This window comes from Takifugu flavidus, chromosome 10, assembly GCF_003711565.1.
Source record: "Takifugu flavidus isolate HTHZ2018 chromosome 10, ASM371156v2, whole genome shotgun sequence".
NCBI lineage: Eukaryota > Metazoa > Chordata > Actinopteri > Tetraodontiformes > Tetraodontidae > Takifugu > Takifugu flavidus.
Genome location: NC_079529.1, coordinates 14713361 through 14731492, shown reverse-complemented (window position 1 = coordinate 14731492; position 18132 = coordinate 14713361). Strand labels below are relative to the sequence as shown.

The window sequence follows — 18132 nt, the reverse complement described above, 5'->3', positions numbered from 1 at the left end:
GACAGAGCCTGGCAACGTTTTATGCGTCTTGGAAGAGAAAGTCTTTCTTACTTTAAAGATAGAAACTATTTTTTTTTCTGTCTTAAGTTGGAGCCAGTAAATAATAGTTTGCTGTGCATCCAGCAGACAAGACTTTGTTAAAATGTTATTGAAGATAAAGGTCGACCAAGACGTTAAAAAAATTACTAACCTAAGTGGGGGCAATATATGGATGCCTAGAAAACTGTTATGGACATTTTAAGTGTATTTAGCATTGGGTAAATGAGCTACTTAAGCTGTTCATAATAATTTAAATACAGAAGCCTGAATTGCTAATTGTTAGCATGCTATCCAAATGAAAGTCTTTAGACAATGACTCCTAATTAAAAACCTCAGTAAAAAACTTTTTTTTAAAGTGCACTTTTCAGTGCTTACACTGAAAGCATATATATAATAAATTCAACAACAGTTGTTAACAATTACATAGTCTCAGGGGTTCCAGGACAAACACACCATTGTAAATTTTTAACTTTATCTTTTATATTGGCTAACCCAGTCAGATTGAATGTGTTTATCTCCAGAAAACTGTGAATATAAACTGAGGGGGAGTCTCTGGAAAAGCACACACTTAGCATCATAGTGGCCTCCTTGTCCATAAACACAACCTTGCAGCCTTCTCGAGAACAGAATATGCAGGGAATGCTAATAGGATTAGCACATATACACTTGAGATAATGTGAAAAATGGGACGTGATCTGGTGCAACAAAGAGTCAAGGACGAGACAATGACTCAGGCGACAATTGCCGTTACAAAAGGAGATAACAATAACGTAACAGACTTGTTTTTTGTTTGTTTTATTAGAATCAAGCCGTGCATTTTGGATATTGAGCTAATTCTGTAATTTGTGCTTTGAAATGCATAAACATACAGCAAATAAATGACCACGCAGCATTCTTTCATTGTGTTTATTTCTGTGTACATAATACACAAACCTCTTTGGAATAAAAGTGAAATCTCATATAAATGAGACTGGTGTGACGGAATAGGAAGGAGCCACTTTTTAAACATGGAACCAAATGGTTTTTGAACGGGGGAGGAGGAGTGGAAAGTGTGGAAACAATAAATGACTGGATGACGGAGCTGCAAGAGGCTGCCATGCTGAAAGTAAAATTCAGTAAGGACACATCATGTGTAATTTCATCACATTTACAAGTAGATCCTGCCCTGGGGTTCAGACAGCCACAGTCCAGAATGCCCCTCTCTATCTACCTGCCTCTGCAGACCCCAAGGTCACATTTGAGGGCCTTATCCAGGCCCAGCAACGGACGTAACATTGGTTGGAAATAAAATGAGAACCACTAAAGGATAGATGGAGTGGGGTAGGATTGATATCAGAGGGAGGAGCAGAGGGGAAACAGCCTGACCGAGCCAGCTGGGAAGGTTGAAAGTCTGCAAACAGCCAGATGGTAAAAGTGACATCCAAAACCATTTAACTGCAAAGCTCTGCTTCACTTCTGAATGTGCTGCTTTGAAAATGTCAGTGTTTTGGGGAATCCAGGTTCACGGGCATCTCGCCCTGTTGAGTATCTGTGCAGGTGCATATTCCTGATGCACTGGCAGCAGCGATCAGAGACTGTCACACAATTACTGGGAAGCATATAAAGTGTGAAAGCTGAAGGTGTTTCATGGCTTTACTGGCGTTCTGGTGCTTCTTTGAATCTAGCCCAGTGTTTAAAGTTCCATGAGATGAATCCCTGTGAAGAACAGAAGCCACACATTTTATTTCCTCTCACTCTGTCCAGTTCAGTGCATTAACAGCCCCACAGGGGTGTCTCGCATGTTTGTTCCAATTCCAACGCCTGCGTTTAACAAGTAAAAAAAAATACTCAAACTAAACTGGGACAGATCAGAATGAGGTACTCATGGTTCATTTCACAAAGCTTTTCCAGTTCAGAATAAATGTAGCTTAGGTTCTTTTTCATTTTAGACCATACAGGACAGCATCTGTGTTGAGGATATACTTCTCTATTATGCTTTATGTGCCATTCATTTAAAACCCATGATGAATTATTCAGTTTAATAGAGAAGGCTTTTAACACAGACACAAGACCACAGACATCAAAACATTTTGCAGATATTCAATCAGCCCACGCAAATCTTTTATAGGATCTATAAATACAATAAATCTTTTTGTTATGAAAATCCGAGTAGCTGCTGCTTGCGCGGTGAATTGAAAAAACTGTCCCTTTGGAGTTAGCAAAAGCACTCAAGACAACCATGTGCCACAGAACAGAATCCCTTCATGTAGACATTTAAAAGAAAGTAAATGCTCGGTTTGTGTGCACGTTTGTACAGAACACAGTTTTTTTTAGGTCAAATTGCCAATGTCGGTTCTTTTACGTCTGATTTGTGGTGTGTTTTGGCCAAATTTTCCTGCACAACTGATAACGCCAAGCCAATTTTCAGTAATTGAAAGCATTAGCATTATTAGCACAAACATTAATACTCTGACGTTGTTAACATCCCAGGTCCAGCTGCAGGCTGCTTGCACTCTATGGCACATGGCTCCTTATTGATATATTAAACAGTGGACTCTTTGGGTCCCTCTTCAGCAGCGTTCTTACACCCGTAAAGCCACTTAATGACCCGAGCATTCCTCTCAATGATTGACACACCGGTTGGAAGCTGCTCAGCCAGCTCCTCCTCAAACAGTCCATCTCCTGAGTGCCGGGAGAACTCACTGGGCTCAGAGCCACCGCAGCCATCGCCAACCACACTGCGCAGGGCCAGTGAGAGCGTGTCTATGGAGCTGGCACCAGAAAGGAAATTCTCGCGACCCAGACGCTGTATCATGTCCATGTCCAGCCCACAAAAGTCAAAGAAATGCTCCTGCTCTGATAAAGCAACTGAGCAACGCAGACGCAAGTCTGACTTGGAGCGCCGTAGCTCCCCAAACTTCCTTCTGGCCGCTGGTTGGGGTGACGCTCGTTTCCACGGGTCGTCGTCGGCGTCGTCATCGGGGTTACTTGAGTGGTTGCCATTAGTGGCTACAGTCTTTGCACCTTCATTGGCACCGTTCCGAAATCCAATCCTAGTCCGTTCAAGTGTAGAGCCAAACGCGTGGCTTGGTAAAGATTCTGGGCTGCGCTCTCGCTCCGTTTTACTCGACCTTCGGCTTCCCGCTCCTCCGTCCACGATGTCTTTATCATTGGTCCAAGACATGCGGGAGTCTCCGTCCCTTGATGTTCTTTCTTCACTGATTACCATCTTCTGGAGTCTGGTTTCACTGCCGCCACCCTTCTCCCTCATTGATCCCTGAAAGAGGCGGCGGACAAAACTATAACCTTTTACTTCCATGTTGTTATTCTCTCCGACCGTCCCACCGCTGGGGCTCTTGCACTCTTTCTTCTGTCTGTAGATAACAAGCGAGTCCGGCCTCATCATGCGTTTGCCTGAACTTCTCCGGAGCACAGGGGCACTGTGGGGTGCTACCAAGCTGTTGCCCCCTGGAGTCCTGGGGATAGGAGGCATTCCAAAGCTCACGTTGCTCCTGTTGTGCACCTCAATGTCAACAGAAGTCCGTCTGTTCTCTTTCCTGGAGTCATCATTTTCATTTTCATCTCTCGGGGTTAGGGAGCCAGACGTGGTGGAGAAGGGGGTGGTAGATGACCGCGGGGGAAGACGAGGTGTCACATTGCCAGGAAGGGATACACCTCGACGCGGTTGTGGTGGTGGAGTAGCACAGGGCACTAGCACAGGCTCTTGTTTGGTGTTGATCACCTGCTGACTCTTAACATATTTAGCTTTGTCCGCCTCGAGTCTTTCCACAGCACTGATTGTGCGGCCATGGCCTCCGCCATCTATCTGCCTACGCAAGTAATCAGGACCTTTATTGAGGAGCCTCAGAGGCGAGGGGGAGCCGATTGGAGTCAGGGGTTTCATGTTGATTCGCTAACTAAAAGACATAGAAAGTGACCCTCTATGGTGTCCTCCAGTGATCAGTTGAGGGTCCTGTGAAGATTTCAAAACCAAAACTGTTGTTGCGGTCCTTAAATCCTGAAGGGAAAAGTCATATTTACCAATTTAGGAATCCACACAAGCCTCCTGCTTCCAGTAGATAGTTTATAGTTTCTTGCTTGGGTATTGCAGAGCTCAAACAACCAATATCTCTTTGTGGTATTAAAACAAACTTTGGAATCCCCAGGCAGGGAACAGAGAGGTCCGACTAAGTCGGCCAAGAACAATCCAAAATGAGACACTCCCTATCCACAGTGGAGTGGAAACAACAAGCAGAGTCTGCTTTTCCTTTATCTCTGTCTTCCTACAATGTCTTGGACTGTTAAAGACGTGTTGTCTTTCAGGATGTTGGCGAAGACTTTTGTTTGCCACCCGTCATGGTTATGTTGACCTGAGGAGGACCGGCACCAAGGCACTTTGTTTGTTGATGACAGAGGGAGCAGAGGCAGATGTTGTCCTTGTCTTCACCCCACCTGCATGGACTCCTGCAAGACACAGTGAGAGGAACAGGGCATTTAGTTTGATGTGGCATCGTTTCCATGTTAAATACCAAAGTACTGACACTGAAATACTTCTGTTTGACAGCCAAAAAGTCAGCAGGTCTGACAATTGGTCTGCAAACTGTCAAATTATTAATGAGCACTTGCCATCATCAAAATAATAAACCCTTTTTGAAAGGCTGTAGTAGCTGATAATATGTTTTTATAGGAATTAAACACCCTGGACAGCTGCTTAGTTCATCCAGACTTCTGAAGTTTGCTTTACAGTCAATTAAAAAGTTTGGTTGTCATATTTACAAGGCCCTAAAACCTTATTTAAACCTTATTTATATGTATTTTCATGTTTTCTTTTGATGGGCTGCTGGGTGTTTGAGAGCTATAGCATCTCTTTAATGTTTCAGTGCAATGTGAGGGGAGGCTGCATGTATATAATGGGAGAGGCTCCCCAAAGGCTATTTATAGCACGAAAATGTCCTAGCACTGTTATCATGTGTCCATGTATGAATGCACACGTGTGCATATGTTGAAGGTATGCAGTGGATGCACATGGTGTCAGTACAAGACCAAACACTTTAACTATAAATGGTTTAAACCTATGAGCTTGATTTGAATTCATGTCCAAACTGGGAAGAGAATATATCTATATTTCATTTGTTTCCTCTTAAACCTTTTTGAGAGCCTTCCTGTATAGATGAATGCTTGGCAAGTTGAGCTTTTGTGGTGTTGATTGTTCCCATAAGTCTGCCTCAACTGTTATCACATGCTATTTTAACTTTTCCTTCGCACCAGGCAAAACAATGAACAAACACCTTTCGACAGGAAAAAGGATCCGTGTCTCAAGACAAGTCACGCGCACCACAAAACACTTTAAATTTCCTCTTTGTTTGTTGGGGCCTGCTGTCTCCCCCATATCTTCACTTCTCCCTCACATGCTAGTTTATCGTAGTCCTGTGTTCATCCAGCACTCCAATTTCCTTCCTCATCCTGTTATTCCTTGACCTTCACCTCCATAACTATACTATCTCTCCTTTACATCGACACTTAAGGTCACTGAAAACAAAGTACACTGATTTTAAGCAGCAGGTCGGTTAGATTAAGTATTAAAAATGTCACACCGACTTTGCAAATCTTATTGAAATATTTACATTATTACTATTCTAAACAGTCAATTGGCTGCTACTATTACTAATAGTATTACGACAATAGTTGCGTATGAGAAGGTGACGTATGGTGTAACTCTACCTCATTTCAGCCACTGAACTCATCACAGTGTACAGACAACATAAACTAGCTTAAGGGGGAGGGAAAGGTCAGAGGCAGGTAGTTTTTCCCCAGATGGAAGGCTGTCGGAGTTCAGGAAAGTCAGCTATTGTTTATGTAGAGCTCCGGGAAAAATGCCTTGCGACAGGTGTGGAGGTTCTGACTGGGCATGGGGGGAGGTGCAGTGGAGGTGGGGTTAGCACATAGTCACAGGATACATTTCCTCTGAATTAATCATTTCCCAATCTATGATCAAACTGGTAAAGCAAGTGCCCCAAAGTCCTTAATCCTGATGCTGGATTTCTTTTGAAAGGGGTGATTGTGAGTAGAGAAATTAAAATGATATGAACAGTATTTTCATTCTAAATCGACTTTATTGATAAGTAAATACTTGCTGCTGCAAGACTGAAATTTGTGACATTATAAATGTGGCTTCTCAGTTCTTCACTGAATCTAAAATTTCCATCTTAAAAAAATCCAATGGATTTTCATAGGACATTAATCTAATTAATTCATAATTAACACCAATTAAGTAGAATAGCTAGTAATACACCATCATCATACAGGTGCAAGGAACATGCGTGGCCAATATAGAATCCTTATAAACACATATGGAGTGAAGCAGTAAGTGAGCTGGGATTTGGTGGTGAACAACCGCCGCCATTAGGTTCATTGACCGTAAAGAGCCAAATTAGAACCCAGCACCTTCCTTGAACAGCACAAGATGACTCTTTCTCAGGTTAAGCAGCCTCATTCGTCTCTCGCTGTAGGTTGTAATTGAACTCTTCTCTTGTCTCTTATTTATAATGCGCCATAGGGCGTCTCGCTTCCCTGTCATTTCCCATCCTCCTCTCCCTTCTTGTCTTCTCACTGTCTTTCTCGTCTGTGCATTTGCTTTCTCCACGCACTGCTTTCATTCCTCGTGGATCAGTGGATCCGGAACCCTTTAGGGGTGATAGAGGACTCGACATGGTTCAAAAACAAGACGGCAGATGATTTGTTGTGACCTTTGCAAAATGTGTCACGACTTCCTTCCTGGAAGAACTCTTCCAATATTTAAAGATGAATGCTAGTTAATTCACTTTTGCGCCCCCTTTTCTTGTATGATCTGATATTTAGAAGAAAACAAACTGAACAACTCAATGTGTTTAGGAATAATTACATAAGCGCTGGTTCTTTGCTTAAACAACCAGCATCAAGGCAAGTGCAACTTCATGCCATATCAAATATTTAGCCAAGGTTATCACGGATGTTTTCGAGCATGCCACAGGTTCACATGTACACTGTACAAGACCATTTTTATGACGTCTCAATCTCTCCCTCTACCTTCCACTCATCCCTCCCCTGTGTCCTCTCTGTGAAGCGGTTGGCCAAGCCTGCAGGGGAGGTTTAACCGGGCGCCCCCGTGCAGTTAAAGAGGAACCAGATGTTTTGTGTCATGCTACATAAAAATGCTCAGACAACAGATACTAGTCACGGGAAGGTACCACGTACTCCCAGTTTTCTTTAAAAGTGCCATTTGGAACATATTTTCACAAGGATGGGCTGTTACTGTGTGTATTGACAGAAACAAAACAGAAAACACAGCTGACCTATGGTCAGAATGCCCAAGGACGTTTTACAGTGTAGTATGGAAGCATGAGATAACGCAATTATAAAGCCAAAGGGACTGCTTTTAAATCTCCAGGGTAATGAACTCTGCACGCTCACCTGTCAAATGAATCGTTGGACAGATGAGAGGCCATCTGCAACTGACAATTGATGTCGAGCAACTATCTCTGGTGTCTTTCTCTCTCATTTTCTTCATATTAACAGCTGCCGCTGCCCTCCAGCAGAGACTGGCGCTCATCAATTTTCTAAAATGTTCCACTTTTCAAGCATTAACCAAAGCGCACTCAAAGGTGCCTTTATGTTGATGTTAGGGCAACATCTGTGCACGTCAATTCTCTACAGTGTGATCGTAAGAGCCTTGCACGGCCCCCTAATCAGCAGTGATTCACGACTGTCGGCTGCAGCCATTAACCAGCACTGGCGGTACAGACCTCATGAAGTCTGCTACGGGGCTGGGGCCAACACAAAATAGGCGTCGGCCCAAACAAAGAGAAGGGCTGCCTTTTCTTTGCATTATTAATGAGCCACAACAATGCTCGGCTCCAGGTCTACTGATAGGTTATGTCCTGACGTGGCTGCTGAGGATCATTAGTCAGGGAGGGAAAGGGACAAACAACAACATGGGAACAATAAAATGTAAGTGACAAAGCCACAGGACTCAGGGGTCTCTCTCCCCTCAGATACGCAGCCTGGCACCAAATTGTAAATCCTGTTATGCTCGCCGCGCCTTGAATGGCTCTAGCTGCTTGACATGCAGTTCGCCGCTACCTATAGGGTTGTGTCTGCATTTGCAGGGAACAGCAGTAGGCCACCTGAGGAGACTTCAGGGACTCAAACGGGAAAAGGCCTCCCTTTGGACAACACAGGCCCCTAATTCATTGCTGTCACCCTTTTGTCATTCAAAGCAAATCAGCACAGAGACAGCTGAGCTGTGGAGCCACAAGCCAAAGAGGACATGTCCAGGCACACTTTAGAATAACAGTGATAAAACACATGCCATCAGGGAACATGCCCGTTGCAGCCTATGTGCAAAAATTAGCAATGCTAGCATTTGATCCTGGTTTGCTTAATGCTGTTGATGCTGCTATTCTACACTCAGCTGCGGATTAACTTAATATGAAATATTGCAGTGACAGATCGAATGTTATCACACTATAAACATTCAACTGTAAGTCAAGTTTTAGTGTCGCACTAAGCCTCGTGCACTAAACTGCTGGATAACACATTTATTCCTGTTGTTATCAAAAGGCAGGGCTAGTTCCTTCTTCCTGCCTTCAAAGGACCCGACAGTTTTTACTGTTGATAATTAATCGCGTCTGACTCTAAAAAAAAAGCTTTGTAAGTCACTATTCAGGTCTGTCTGGCTGCAGTTTTGCCTTTAAACGATTAAACTTTCCCTGAAATTGTCAAAAACTGTAGTCTGTGGCTTATAATAATTTCTAATTACAAAACTTTAGGTTTCTTTTAATGCTCTCTCCATCATGTACAGTAAATCCCATCACCCACACAGTAAAGAAACGAGACTGTACCCTACCTTTACTAAAAATAAAGTAGCAGTACCAACGCTGATAAGCTGATTTTCTATGCTCTCTCTGTGGACATGCTATTGGAATAATATTACACAACCTTTATAACTCCATTCAGGGAAGTAACTAATGATTTAATCACTGTTTACTTTAGTTAGAGTCTTTGTTTTACTGTCTCCATGGCGACAGACTGCATGTTTCTATCATGTAGCAACTTCACTGCTTAAAAGAGCGACAAAAGAGAAGGTTTAACTCTGAATCTATTTATATCAACCAAATTCTGTCATTTTAGGAGATTTTAACTTACTTCTTTGACTTATTTAATTGATTTAAAATCCCTTATCAAATCAGAAATCCAGATTAAGAATATTAATACACCCTTCTGTTAAACAGTAATCATGGTAGATATGCATATGTAATACAGACCATTATATAGTAAAATTATTGACCAGATATGATACATTATGTTAGTTAAAGTTCCAAATACAAACAATACTTTCAAATAAATGTATATGACAGCGTACCTCTTATATGGCTCAGACGGAATCCTGACAAAAAACCCCGGATGTATAAGTTTCTCTTCTGAAATGGTTTATTTCTAATATCTTGCTTATTAATGGGCCCTCACACTCACCATGGGAGAAACAGCGTGCACCTTTGCACCAGTGTAATACCTCGAGCTTGACCTGAAATGCTCGTTATGTGTGATGATCAGCTCCATTAACAGTGACAGATCATGAACCACTCAAACAAAATGATATTTCTTTGTGGTGACCAGATTTGAAGGCTGTTCAGAGGACCAGCATCCCAACCCACACTCAGCCAGAGTGTGTGGGAGTGTTTGGGTGCAGTCCAGCCCTGAACAGGGAATGGTGTTTGCAACTCAAGGTAACAGAGTTCCCCTTTAAAAAGAAGAAGGAATCAACAGTACGTAGACAGAAATTTGGACCCATCCCTCAGCATCCCAGAGTTTTATGTTAGGAGGGCCTGTTCCCACACTGTGAACCCTCATTAAGCTCTCAGCTGGTGAGAATGCTCTGAAAAATGGTGTGTGGCAAAGTGCCAGATGTTTCATTTCACCAAGTCAACACATTTTTTTTACCCTGCCAGGCAAATGTCTGTTCCAGCAACTGGGAGAAAGAAGCTTCACTGGATGGTTGCGTTAGACATTTATGAGCGAGTAGAACGTAGTTAGTGGGATGAAGTCCTGCAACAGTGCATCACAAAGAGCCAACTGAGAGATAAGTGAGGGAGAGGGCGGATTAACTGACTTTTAGACCTGATATGATGGGAAACAGTTTACCCACACATACCAAAATGAAGGAAAATGAGGATGTTAGTTTTTCACAGCCAAATGGGCCTCCTCGTAGGATTTGGAACGCCCGTGTGCCCATAAGATAACAAGTAAAAGGCTAGCTGCCATTTCTATGAATCTGAGGTTGTGTGAGGTTGATTTTAGGGCTTAATGCTGCCCTAGCTGTGCTATGTCCTCAAGCACAGGGTCATCTGTGACTGCAGTGCTCTCTTTCTAACAGCTCCCCTCTTGTGTCACTTTAAACACTCCACCTCTGTTATCTACACAGCTGAATGCTGTCTGATCAGTTACACGCCGCACATCTCCTGATATGCTTACTAAACACCTACTGGAAAAGCAAATGGACCCCCCCCAACATATTCTCATGTCTGAGACTAATCTCAGCTCTGTCTTGGTTAGCTTTACAGTTTTCAATATTGTACTATGAGCCTCTAAGACTCCAGCGATTTAGAAACAAATCTTTGTTCTGGTTTGCAAAACATTATTCTTAGCCATAATCTCACTGCTCAGTTAGTTTATGCTTTGTATTTGGGTAAAAGTATACATTATTGAGGCAAAGGAAGCTATTCTAGTTACCGTATACTGAGAAATGAAACCAACAACTATCTCTGCACTCTGAGTCAGGCAGCTAGAAGACATGGCAACAAAACTCCCTCACATTTAAAATGATAACCGAGACCTGAACTGAACGGATACTGACCCTTAAATCTAATATTCCATTTTGTTTCCATTCCAAAACAAACATCCTTTCCAAAACCTGTGTGATGCAATGGAGAAACTGGGCAATCTCCCTAGCTCTGCACTGCCATCTACCCTTAGCTGCTAACCTCCAATGAACCTACTAGCTGTCCTCTCTAGTTACTGATCAACAGACCTGTTTTCCAGCAAACAACAGCCCCCATGTGTCTCAAAAACCGGAGATACCCCCCCATTTTTTCCTCTACTGCTGTCACAATGAGAAAAACTCTGGAGGAGCTTGGAGACACAGCGAGACCAACATCTTTGCCCCCCCCATCTGAGGAAATGTCCGAGTCTGTGCCGTCTCGCTCATGGTTGAGCGGACGTGGCGCGGCGTGCATGAGCGTGATGGGATGTGGCAGAGGTACAGAGGCGCCCGGTCAGACTGTGAACAATTACAGAGATGTGGGAGCGTTGGAGAGAGGAGCTGCTCTCACAGCTGTCACACACACGGGGGACTGTCAGGAGATGGAGAACTGTCAGATCACGTTTCGAGACTTTGCTGCTCGCGATAAATTATGGATTGAGTTATGAGTCCACAGACAAAGACGGGACAGATGCATTAAAATGGAGGGCTAATTAATTCACTTAGATGCTGCTTTTGTAACGAAGCAGCAAAAGATGCTGATATTTAAGATTCAGATGTCAACGTGTGGCACAGAAACTGACTGTTCGGACTCATAACTGAAGGAATAACCGTCTATGGTAAAGCGAGTAAAGGTTTTCCAAGCAACGCACACAAGTAGGCCGATTCTGGTATGTACAGCGGTATATTAAATACTAGCCTGGTGCATAAATGTAGGCTTTAACTTATCGTTTCTCCCAAAAGTCTGTTGCAGGAGGGGTTATTACTGTGCCATTGGCTGTGCAGTGTAATGTAAGAAAATGTGTTTATTTTGGTGAGTTCTTCCTCTTTTACAAACGGTTCCTCCTGAAAACAACCTGTAAAATAACCAGTTTCTTACTCTTCTGCCCAAACACATATCCTCAATAAAGCTGAGCTATAAATTACAGTCGTGACAACATCAAATGTTGAACCAGCTGTGTTCTGCAACACACATACATCTATGCATCCCTGTGTTTCTAGTCAACCTAGGAAACAAAACAGAAAAGAAAAATCTAAATCGTTAACTGCAAACTTATATTTTTGAAAACCCAAAATGTGAGGAAAAATCACCCTGATAGAACCTAAAATATACATAAAAACACACACACATGCACAAAGAGGCAGATGACATCATCGGCAGGTTAGATTTCCCCCCTAATTAAAAACTCAAATTTTCCCGCCACAACTCGGGGGGAGGGGGGGTTGTCTTTTCATGGAACAAAACTGCAATTGAAGAGGACAAATGTTTGACATCCCACATACAATGTGACGCTTTCAAGACTCCACAGGATCGCGGAGCCTCGAGTGCTGCGGTACAGCTGAATTTAGAGTGATAAGGAACACACGAGAGGCTCCGTGTGAGCTTGCGCTGTGACGTACCCTGTGGCATCTACCTGCTGCTCTGATGTGGCTCAAACCAACGACAAAAACAAAGTCAGGATAGCCCGCAAAGAGGAAGAGGAACCCAAATCGTGGGGTGTTCAGTATGTTGATAACCGAAGCGGTTTGTTTAGTTTAGCTTATCTTAGCTTGGGTGGTGGCTACTTTGCTCTTTAGGACTGCATCTCTGGGCATGTTTTAAATAAGTCAACATGATTTCCCCACTGTGCCGCATTAACACGGCCGCTCCCCTTCCTAAGAGCCAAGAAGGCGAACATAAAAATTGCATTTCATTTAGTCACTCTTATGATGTCAGAGCTCCTGTCAACACCCCAGACAGAGGCAGCAGCACTGATCACTGTGCCCGTGGGCTCTGGCCTCAGCTGGAAGTGTTCTTATCTGCAAGTGCGGGATGAGGATCAAACACGGTGGCGGCTGTATTACAGCTGGAAAATTAGTGCGTGGCCACATGATTCCTGGGAGGAAAAGGGAGCAATTTTTACGGTTGCTCAACACTGTAATTTCTAAGGTAGGGAGTCGGTTACGTAGAGGCTTGCGTTGAAACCTGCACGTGATGATGAAGGTTTGACGCAGCGTTTGGAGGTGTTTATGAGCTGTGAGTCATTCCAGCTCTTAGGCATAGGTTGAGTCTGCAAGTTCAGACTTTTACAAAACAAGTCAACAAAAAAATGTATGCGGGGGCATAAAGATAAATATCACATACACCCGCAGATGGAATTTACAAATGAGGTCCCGCTTTACAATATGGATCAAAGTGAAGGGATTACCGGTAAATGTCCTGCTGCTGCACGCGTGGTCCTCACCAGCAAACAATCACCTATGAATCCCAGAAAGATTGTGTTTAGTGGACATGTGTGGTCTGTTTAGTCTGAGTGCAGAGCTGTTTATGCGCCTGACCCCACAATGATCAACCCCGAGCACGTGAGCCTCAAACATATCAGTAGAGATTAAGAAGAAAGGGGTGGGTTGTAGGGAGGTGGGTCAAGGTGGAGTTGACCCCGAGGGCATCAGAGGAGTCTTTAAAGCCCCTTCAGTATGTTGCACAATGACCCTCGGGTCAATGAAAGCTAAGGTTTTGAAAACTGATAACACTTTCTTCAGCTGTGTAAAGAGTAAATGTGCCGTTTCCAGCCACTCCTGAGTCGTGGATTTGAAGCGAGTGAATGAAAAATGTTTAATTCGGTTTAGCGTCGCACAACTTTGGTTTCCAGAGTCGATTTCTGGAAGCCGGAGCCACATTTGAGCCATTCTCTAGATCTGATCCAGATGTAAATATTTAGTGTAGAGCTGAGGTGATGGTATAAACCTGCTGCCCCATGTATGGGCTCTCCAATCACAGCAGCTGCCATTTCTGACAACACATTTGACAACACATATGAGATGATGAACCTACACTAATCAGCTGTTCAAAAAATAAGCAACTTTACCATAAACTGGGCTGCGTTCACACATTAATAACAGACAAGTTGCACCACAAACACAAACACACGTAGAGCGCATAAATGAGGATGGTGCTCTATTAAAGTTCCATTTAGAGGTTTAGACTTCACCCACGTAGAAGTGAAGTGGAAAGTCTCTTGAGCTCATAATCAATAAGCCTTTCTCTGGTGATAAGTCAGCTGCCACTGAATGAATGTAAAACAGAATCCGAATCATTAGATCGCAGATCGGACCGTCACCTTTGATCGGGAGCAGAACACAAATCCCGCTTTTAACGCCATTTCACGGGGCTCCGTGCTTACCTCGTCGCTCCGTTCATCCACTCCGGCTGTCCCTGAAACCCCGCGGAGATCCTCTGTGTCTCTGACACGCACTGTCTGCCTATGCGTGACGCTGCGCTCTGCGCCGCACTCGGACTGTTGGCACACTGGCGCACCGTCGCTCAGAGGCAGCGCGATAGGCAGGGAGACCCGGCCTTCCCGCAGCGGAGGGGGTGGGCAGGTATGAAACTGCTGTAAGCTGACTCCTGCTGCCTGCATAGAGGTTTTTTTGGGGAGGGGGCTTTTGACTGGGGGTAGGGTGGCGACTCAAGTCTCGAAGTTAAAGATAATTTGCATTAAGGATTAGTTTAAGTGACCATAAATTCAAGTAAGCCTGTTAGAATGCATTTGCTAACACACACACCCCCTCCCCGGTAATTCAATAAAATAGTTCCTGCACCGTATTCAAAGGCATTTGTAACGTATTTTTAGGTTTTACAGAGTGGGAATATGAGATGAGTCAAAGAATCCAAAAGCTCTCCCGAAAACAAGTTAAGAATAATCACGTGGTCAGGACGAGCGCGCCACATTGAATCACATTCACCAAAATCAGCACCAAATTGATATTTCCTTGGCCTTGTGTCTCCATATAATTGGTCACAAAAACATGGGCAAAAAGTTGCTGATTTATCTTTGTTAGTTGTTCACTAAATAATTAGACTAGATGCATTTAATGGCCTATTAATTAGTTCATTCTATTGTTGTTGCTTTATCTTATGCCAGTGCTTGAGTGGCTGCAGTTGCTTTAATCACTGCTTTATTGTTGTCCAGTTGTTGATTGACAACTCTCAACACTGCACTTTAGTCATTATCTTAGTGGACTGCAGCTTTAATACCATCAGTAATGCTGCATTTTAGGGATAATCTGAGGGGATTTGGAACCTTTGAGATTCCTGTTTTGTATTTACACAAGCTTTAATGTATAAACGTGATCAAGGTAATGATTTCATGACTTGCAGAAACAACAGGGCTTATTCAAAATATATATGTAAAAGCTCGTTGTGCAGATTTTGCAACTTAAACTGGATTTTAAAAAAAAAAAGCTTTAGTGTAAAAGCGTCAGACTGACCTTACATTAATAGGTCACATGGCTGCAAGGTAGAGTGACCCTTGCTAAGAAGATTACACAGTTAACGAAGGTTAATTTAAGGTTGTTATGCTAATTTGGATAGAAGTGTAAAAAGACTCGCCCCAGGTAACACTCAGGAGAAATAGACAAAAACCAGAGTGAGTTTATTGTGAGTTTATTTAGGACAGTTCTTCTTTCTAATCCCAGTTTTAGGAGTTCAAGGGGAGATGTCATTGATTTTAGGACATGTAGCACATGAAGCAATTCAGGGATACTGGTCTGTATTAAAACAGGGCACTAAAACTAGAGTTCTGTGTTTGATCCACAATCTTCAGCATTGCAAACTGCTCCACACGGTTGCCCATAAGGCTTTGATGAGGAAACCCAGATGTAGACAAAACACACAAAACACAAGGAAATAAAGCAAAACACCACACTTATATCTTAAGAGTGTGTGTATGGGTAACACAGAAATCCTGGTTTATGATCTTAGTATTGTCTGCTTATATACCATCATTGCATAACTACCATATAAGGATTATATCATTTTTGTATCCCTGTATAGCTTATTGTATCAGACTCTGAAGTACCCTGTAATTCTTCCTTTTTACATCTGGTTTATCTCCTTTTTACATTCTCCATTTGATGGCTGACACTCGATTAGCTGTGAGTTTTCATTTGGGTGCGTACTAAATGGTCCTTTTATATCTGTTATTTGCTCTGCAGAACCTTGTTAGTTCCCTCTGTGTTTTCTCTGCTCACCCTCCTCCATTGCCTTTGCCATAAAGCGCTGACACGGGCTGGGGGAGGTATGGGAGGGTCGAGGATAAAGGAGTGATCTGCACATTTCACACACACACCTGTTTCCAATTCCAAAACTCATCACTCTTGACAGCACAGATACAGGAAAGTGAGGAGGAACAGCACATCTAGAGCCACTGAAATATGTTGGAGAGGACATGAAGACTCCATCCTTCTTCCTCTGCGGCACCTCTTCATTCCATGCTTATTGTTGAAGAAGCATCGTATCGTATGAGAGAGGTGCTAAAATGATGTTTCCACTTCTGTCCTGTTGTGCTGCTTAAAAATAGCAAAAGAATAAAGGTCTCTAAATAAAAAAAACCCTGTCTGAAAATAGAATGGGTTACGTCTGCAGCCAGTCATGCTGCGTTTTGAGCACATCTAGACTGGAGCCACGGCCGTCTTCAGCCACATCTGGGTGCAGTAACACAGTCCGCTGATTTGCCTCCTGCTGACCTTTGCCCTCACAGCCAAGGCTTGAGGAAGCCACACTTCCCATGGAGAACTGTGGGCAAAGGCAGCGGGCAACTCATTTGACACCATATTGTCCCCAGGAGGACACTTCCTGTGGATAGGGTTCTTTGTTCCTGCCGTGGCGTTTGGCTCCTGTAGCAGGTGGCTAACGCCGAGCATGATTCCTGGTGCCAGGCAGCTGTTTAAGACCCTGTTAACTTAAGGTGATAATCCTGGGATAGCTGCAAAAGATCACGTAGCAGGAGGGCAGAAGGAGGCTACGAGGTTGCTCGAGAATGTCTAAAAGAATTCAAATGTGAGTGACAATAAAGACATTTCTGATTAAAGGTTATTTTCTGTTTTACATTGAGAAAGGAAGATACCTAATGTTGGTAACAGGTAAATAACTGAAGAGATAAGCAGGATACTTTATAGGTTCTGTCAAAATGAACATAGTTCTTACTGTTATTAAAGTGGCAATATTACTGTGACCCAGTATCTTGTAGTTGAAGGCCTATTAAATGGCATTTTATAACTATACAACAACATTTCAGTTAAAGAATTTCACTGGGTCCAAGCACTTTTGGATATTTCAAAACATCTGTAACTGTGTTTTCAATCTCATGGGGGAAACAAAGGTCATGTATCTGCTATTACAGAACCAAAAACAGGAAGATTGTATTCCCCCAGTAGCTATAGATCGCCCAGGTAACAGTGGAACAAGCATGAAAAAAACGGGAGGCTGAAACCAATCGTGTTGCCCCTCTTGAACCCTCCCTGAGCCGCCGGTGAGGCCAGAAATCTGAGACAGGGTGGTGCTTCTACTGGGACCCCTTCAAAAAGTTTGGCTCGTTACAAAACACGCCAAATAATTCTTAAAACCAAGCAGAAGTCATCGGGTCAAGTCAGGTCGGCTTGTGCACGATACTACGAGGCCTTCCAATTTACTATTAAAACTCACTGAAGTTTTTAACATGCAGACTTCAACATGTGAATTAAATACTGAGGTACAGTAGTAATTATCCTGGTGAGAGGTCACACACTCCACTTTACCCGGTAGATTTATAGTGCGCCAGAGAACTGGAAAGAAATTCAACAAACCAGGATGGAAATTACACAGTGAACGTTTTATATGGATCTTTCACATGGAGTTGGGAAATATTGAAATATTCCTTTGTGGGGCTGATAGTGTTGACATTCCTGCTCCAGACTTATTTACAGCCTCTTGTCAAGTACATATGCTGGTACTATCCAATCAAAATGATTTATTTGTATTTATAATGATTTTTTTTTTGTTATACCTGATGAAACAATAAATCCAAAAGTGAAAGAGTTACATCTGCAGACCCTGACCCCTTCAGCAGAGTGTGTGTTGTGTTCTTCTGTAAACCTTGAGGATTAATGACACTTCAAAGGGAGGAAATCATACCAGGGCCAGTTTCCTGTTTCAGCCCATCTTGGACCATTTGCTGGCATTTCTGGAGTTGATGACTGCCTTTTGAGCCATGTGGGGGCTATTTGAAAGCACAGCCATGTGAGGTAACCTCTGAGGGAGTAACATTTTGTCTTCTCGAGGTCACCCAAAGGGATTTCAC

General features: G+C 43.1%; 1 protein-coding gene across 2 annotated transcripts; it reads right to left on the bottom strand.

Annotated features, from left to right (window-relative positions):
* Positions 1–931: 931 nt before the first annotated feature.
* fam110d (family with sequence similarity 110 member D) lies at positions 932–14390 on the bottom strand. Of its 2 annotated transcripts, XM_057045646.1 has the most exons (3): positions 14197–14390; positions 13222–13271; positions 932–4482 (listed from the first exon to the last, which is right to left on the bottom strand). In XM_057045646.1, exon 3 carries the CDS (start codon positions 3920–3922, stop codon positions 2561–2563), a length of 1362 nt encoding a protein of 453 aa, XP_056901626.1. In that variant the 5' UTR covers positions 3923–4482; positions 13222–13271; positions 14197–14390; the 3' UTR covers positions 932–2560. The 2 variants fall into 2 exon arrangements, with proteins under 2 accessions (XP_056901626.1, XP_056901625.1); XM_057045645.1 differs by lacking the exon at positions 13222–13271.
* Positions 14391–18132: the final 3742 nt, after the last annotated feature.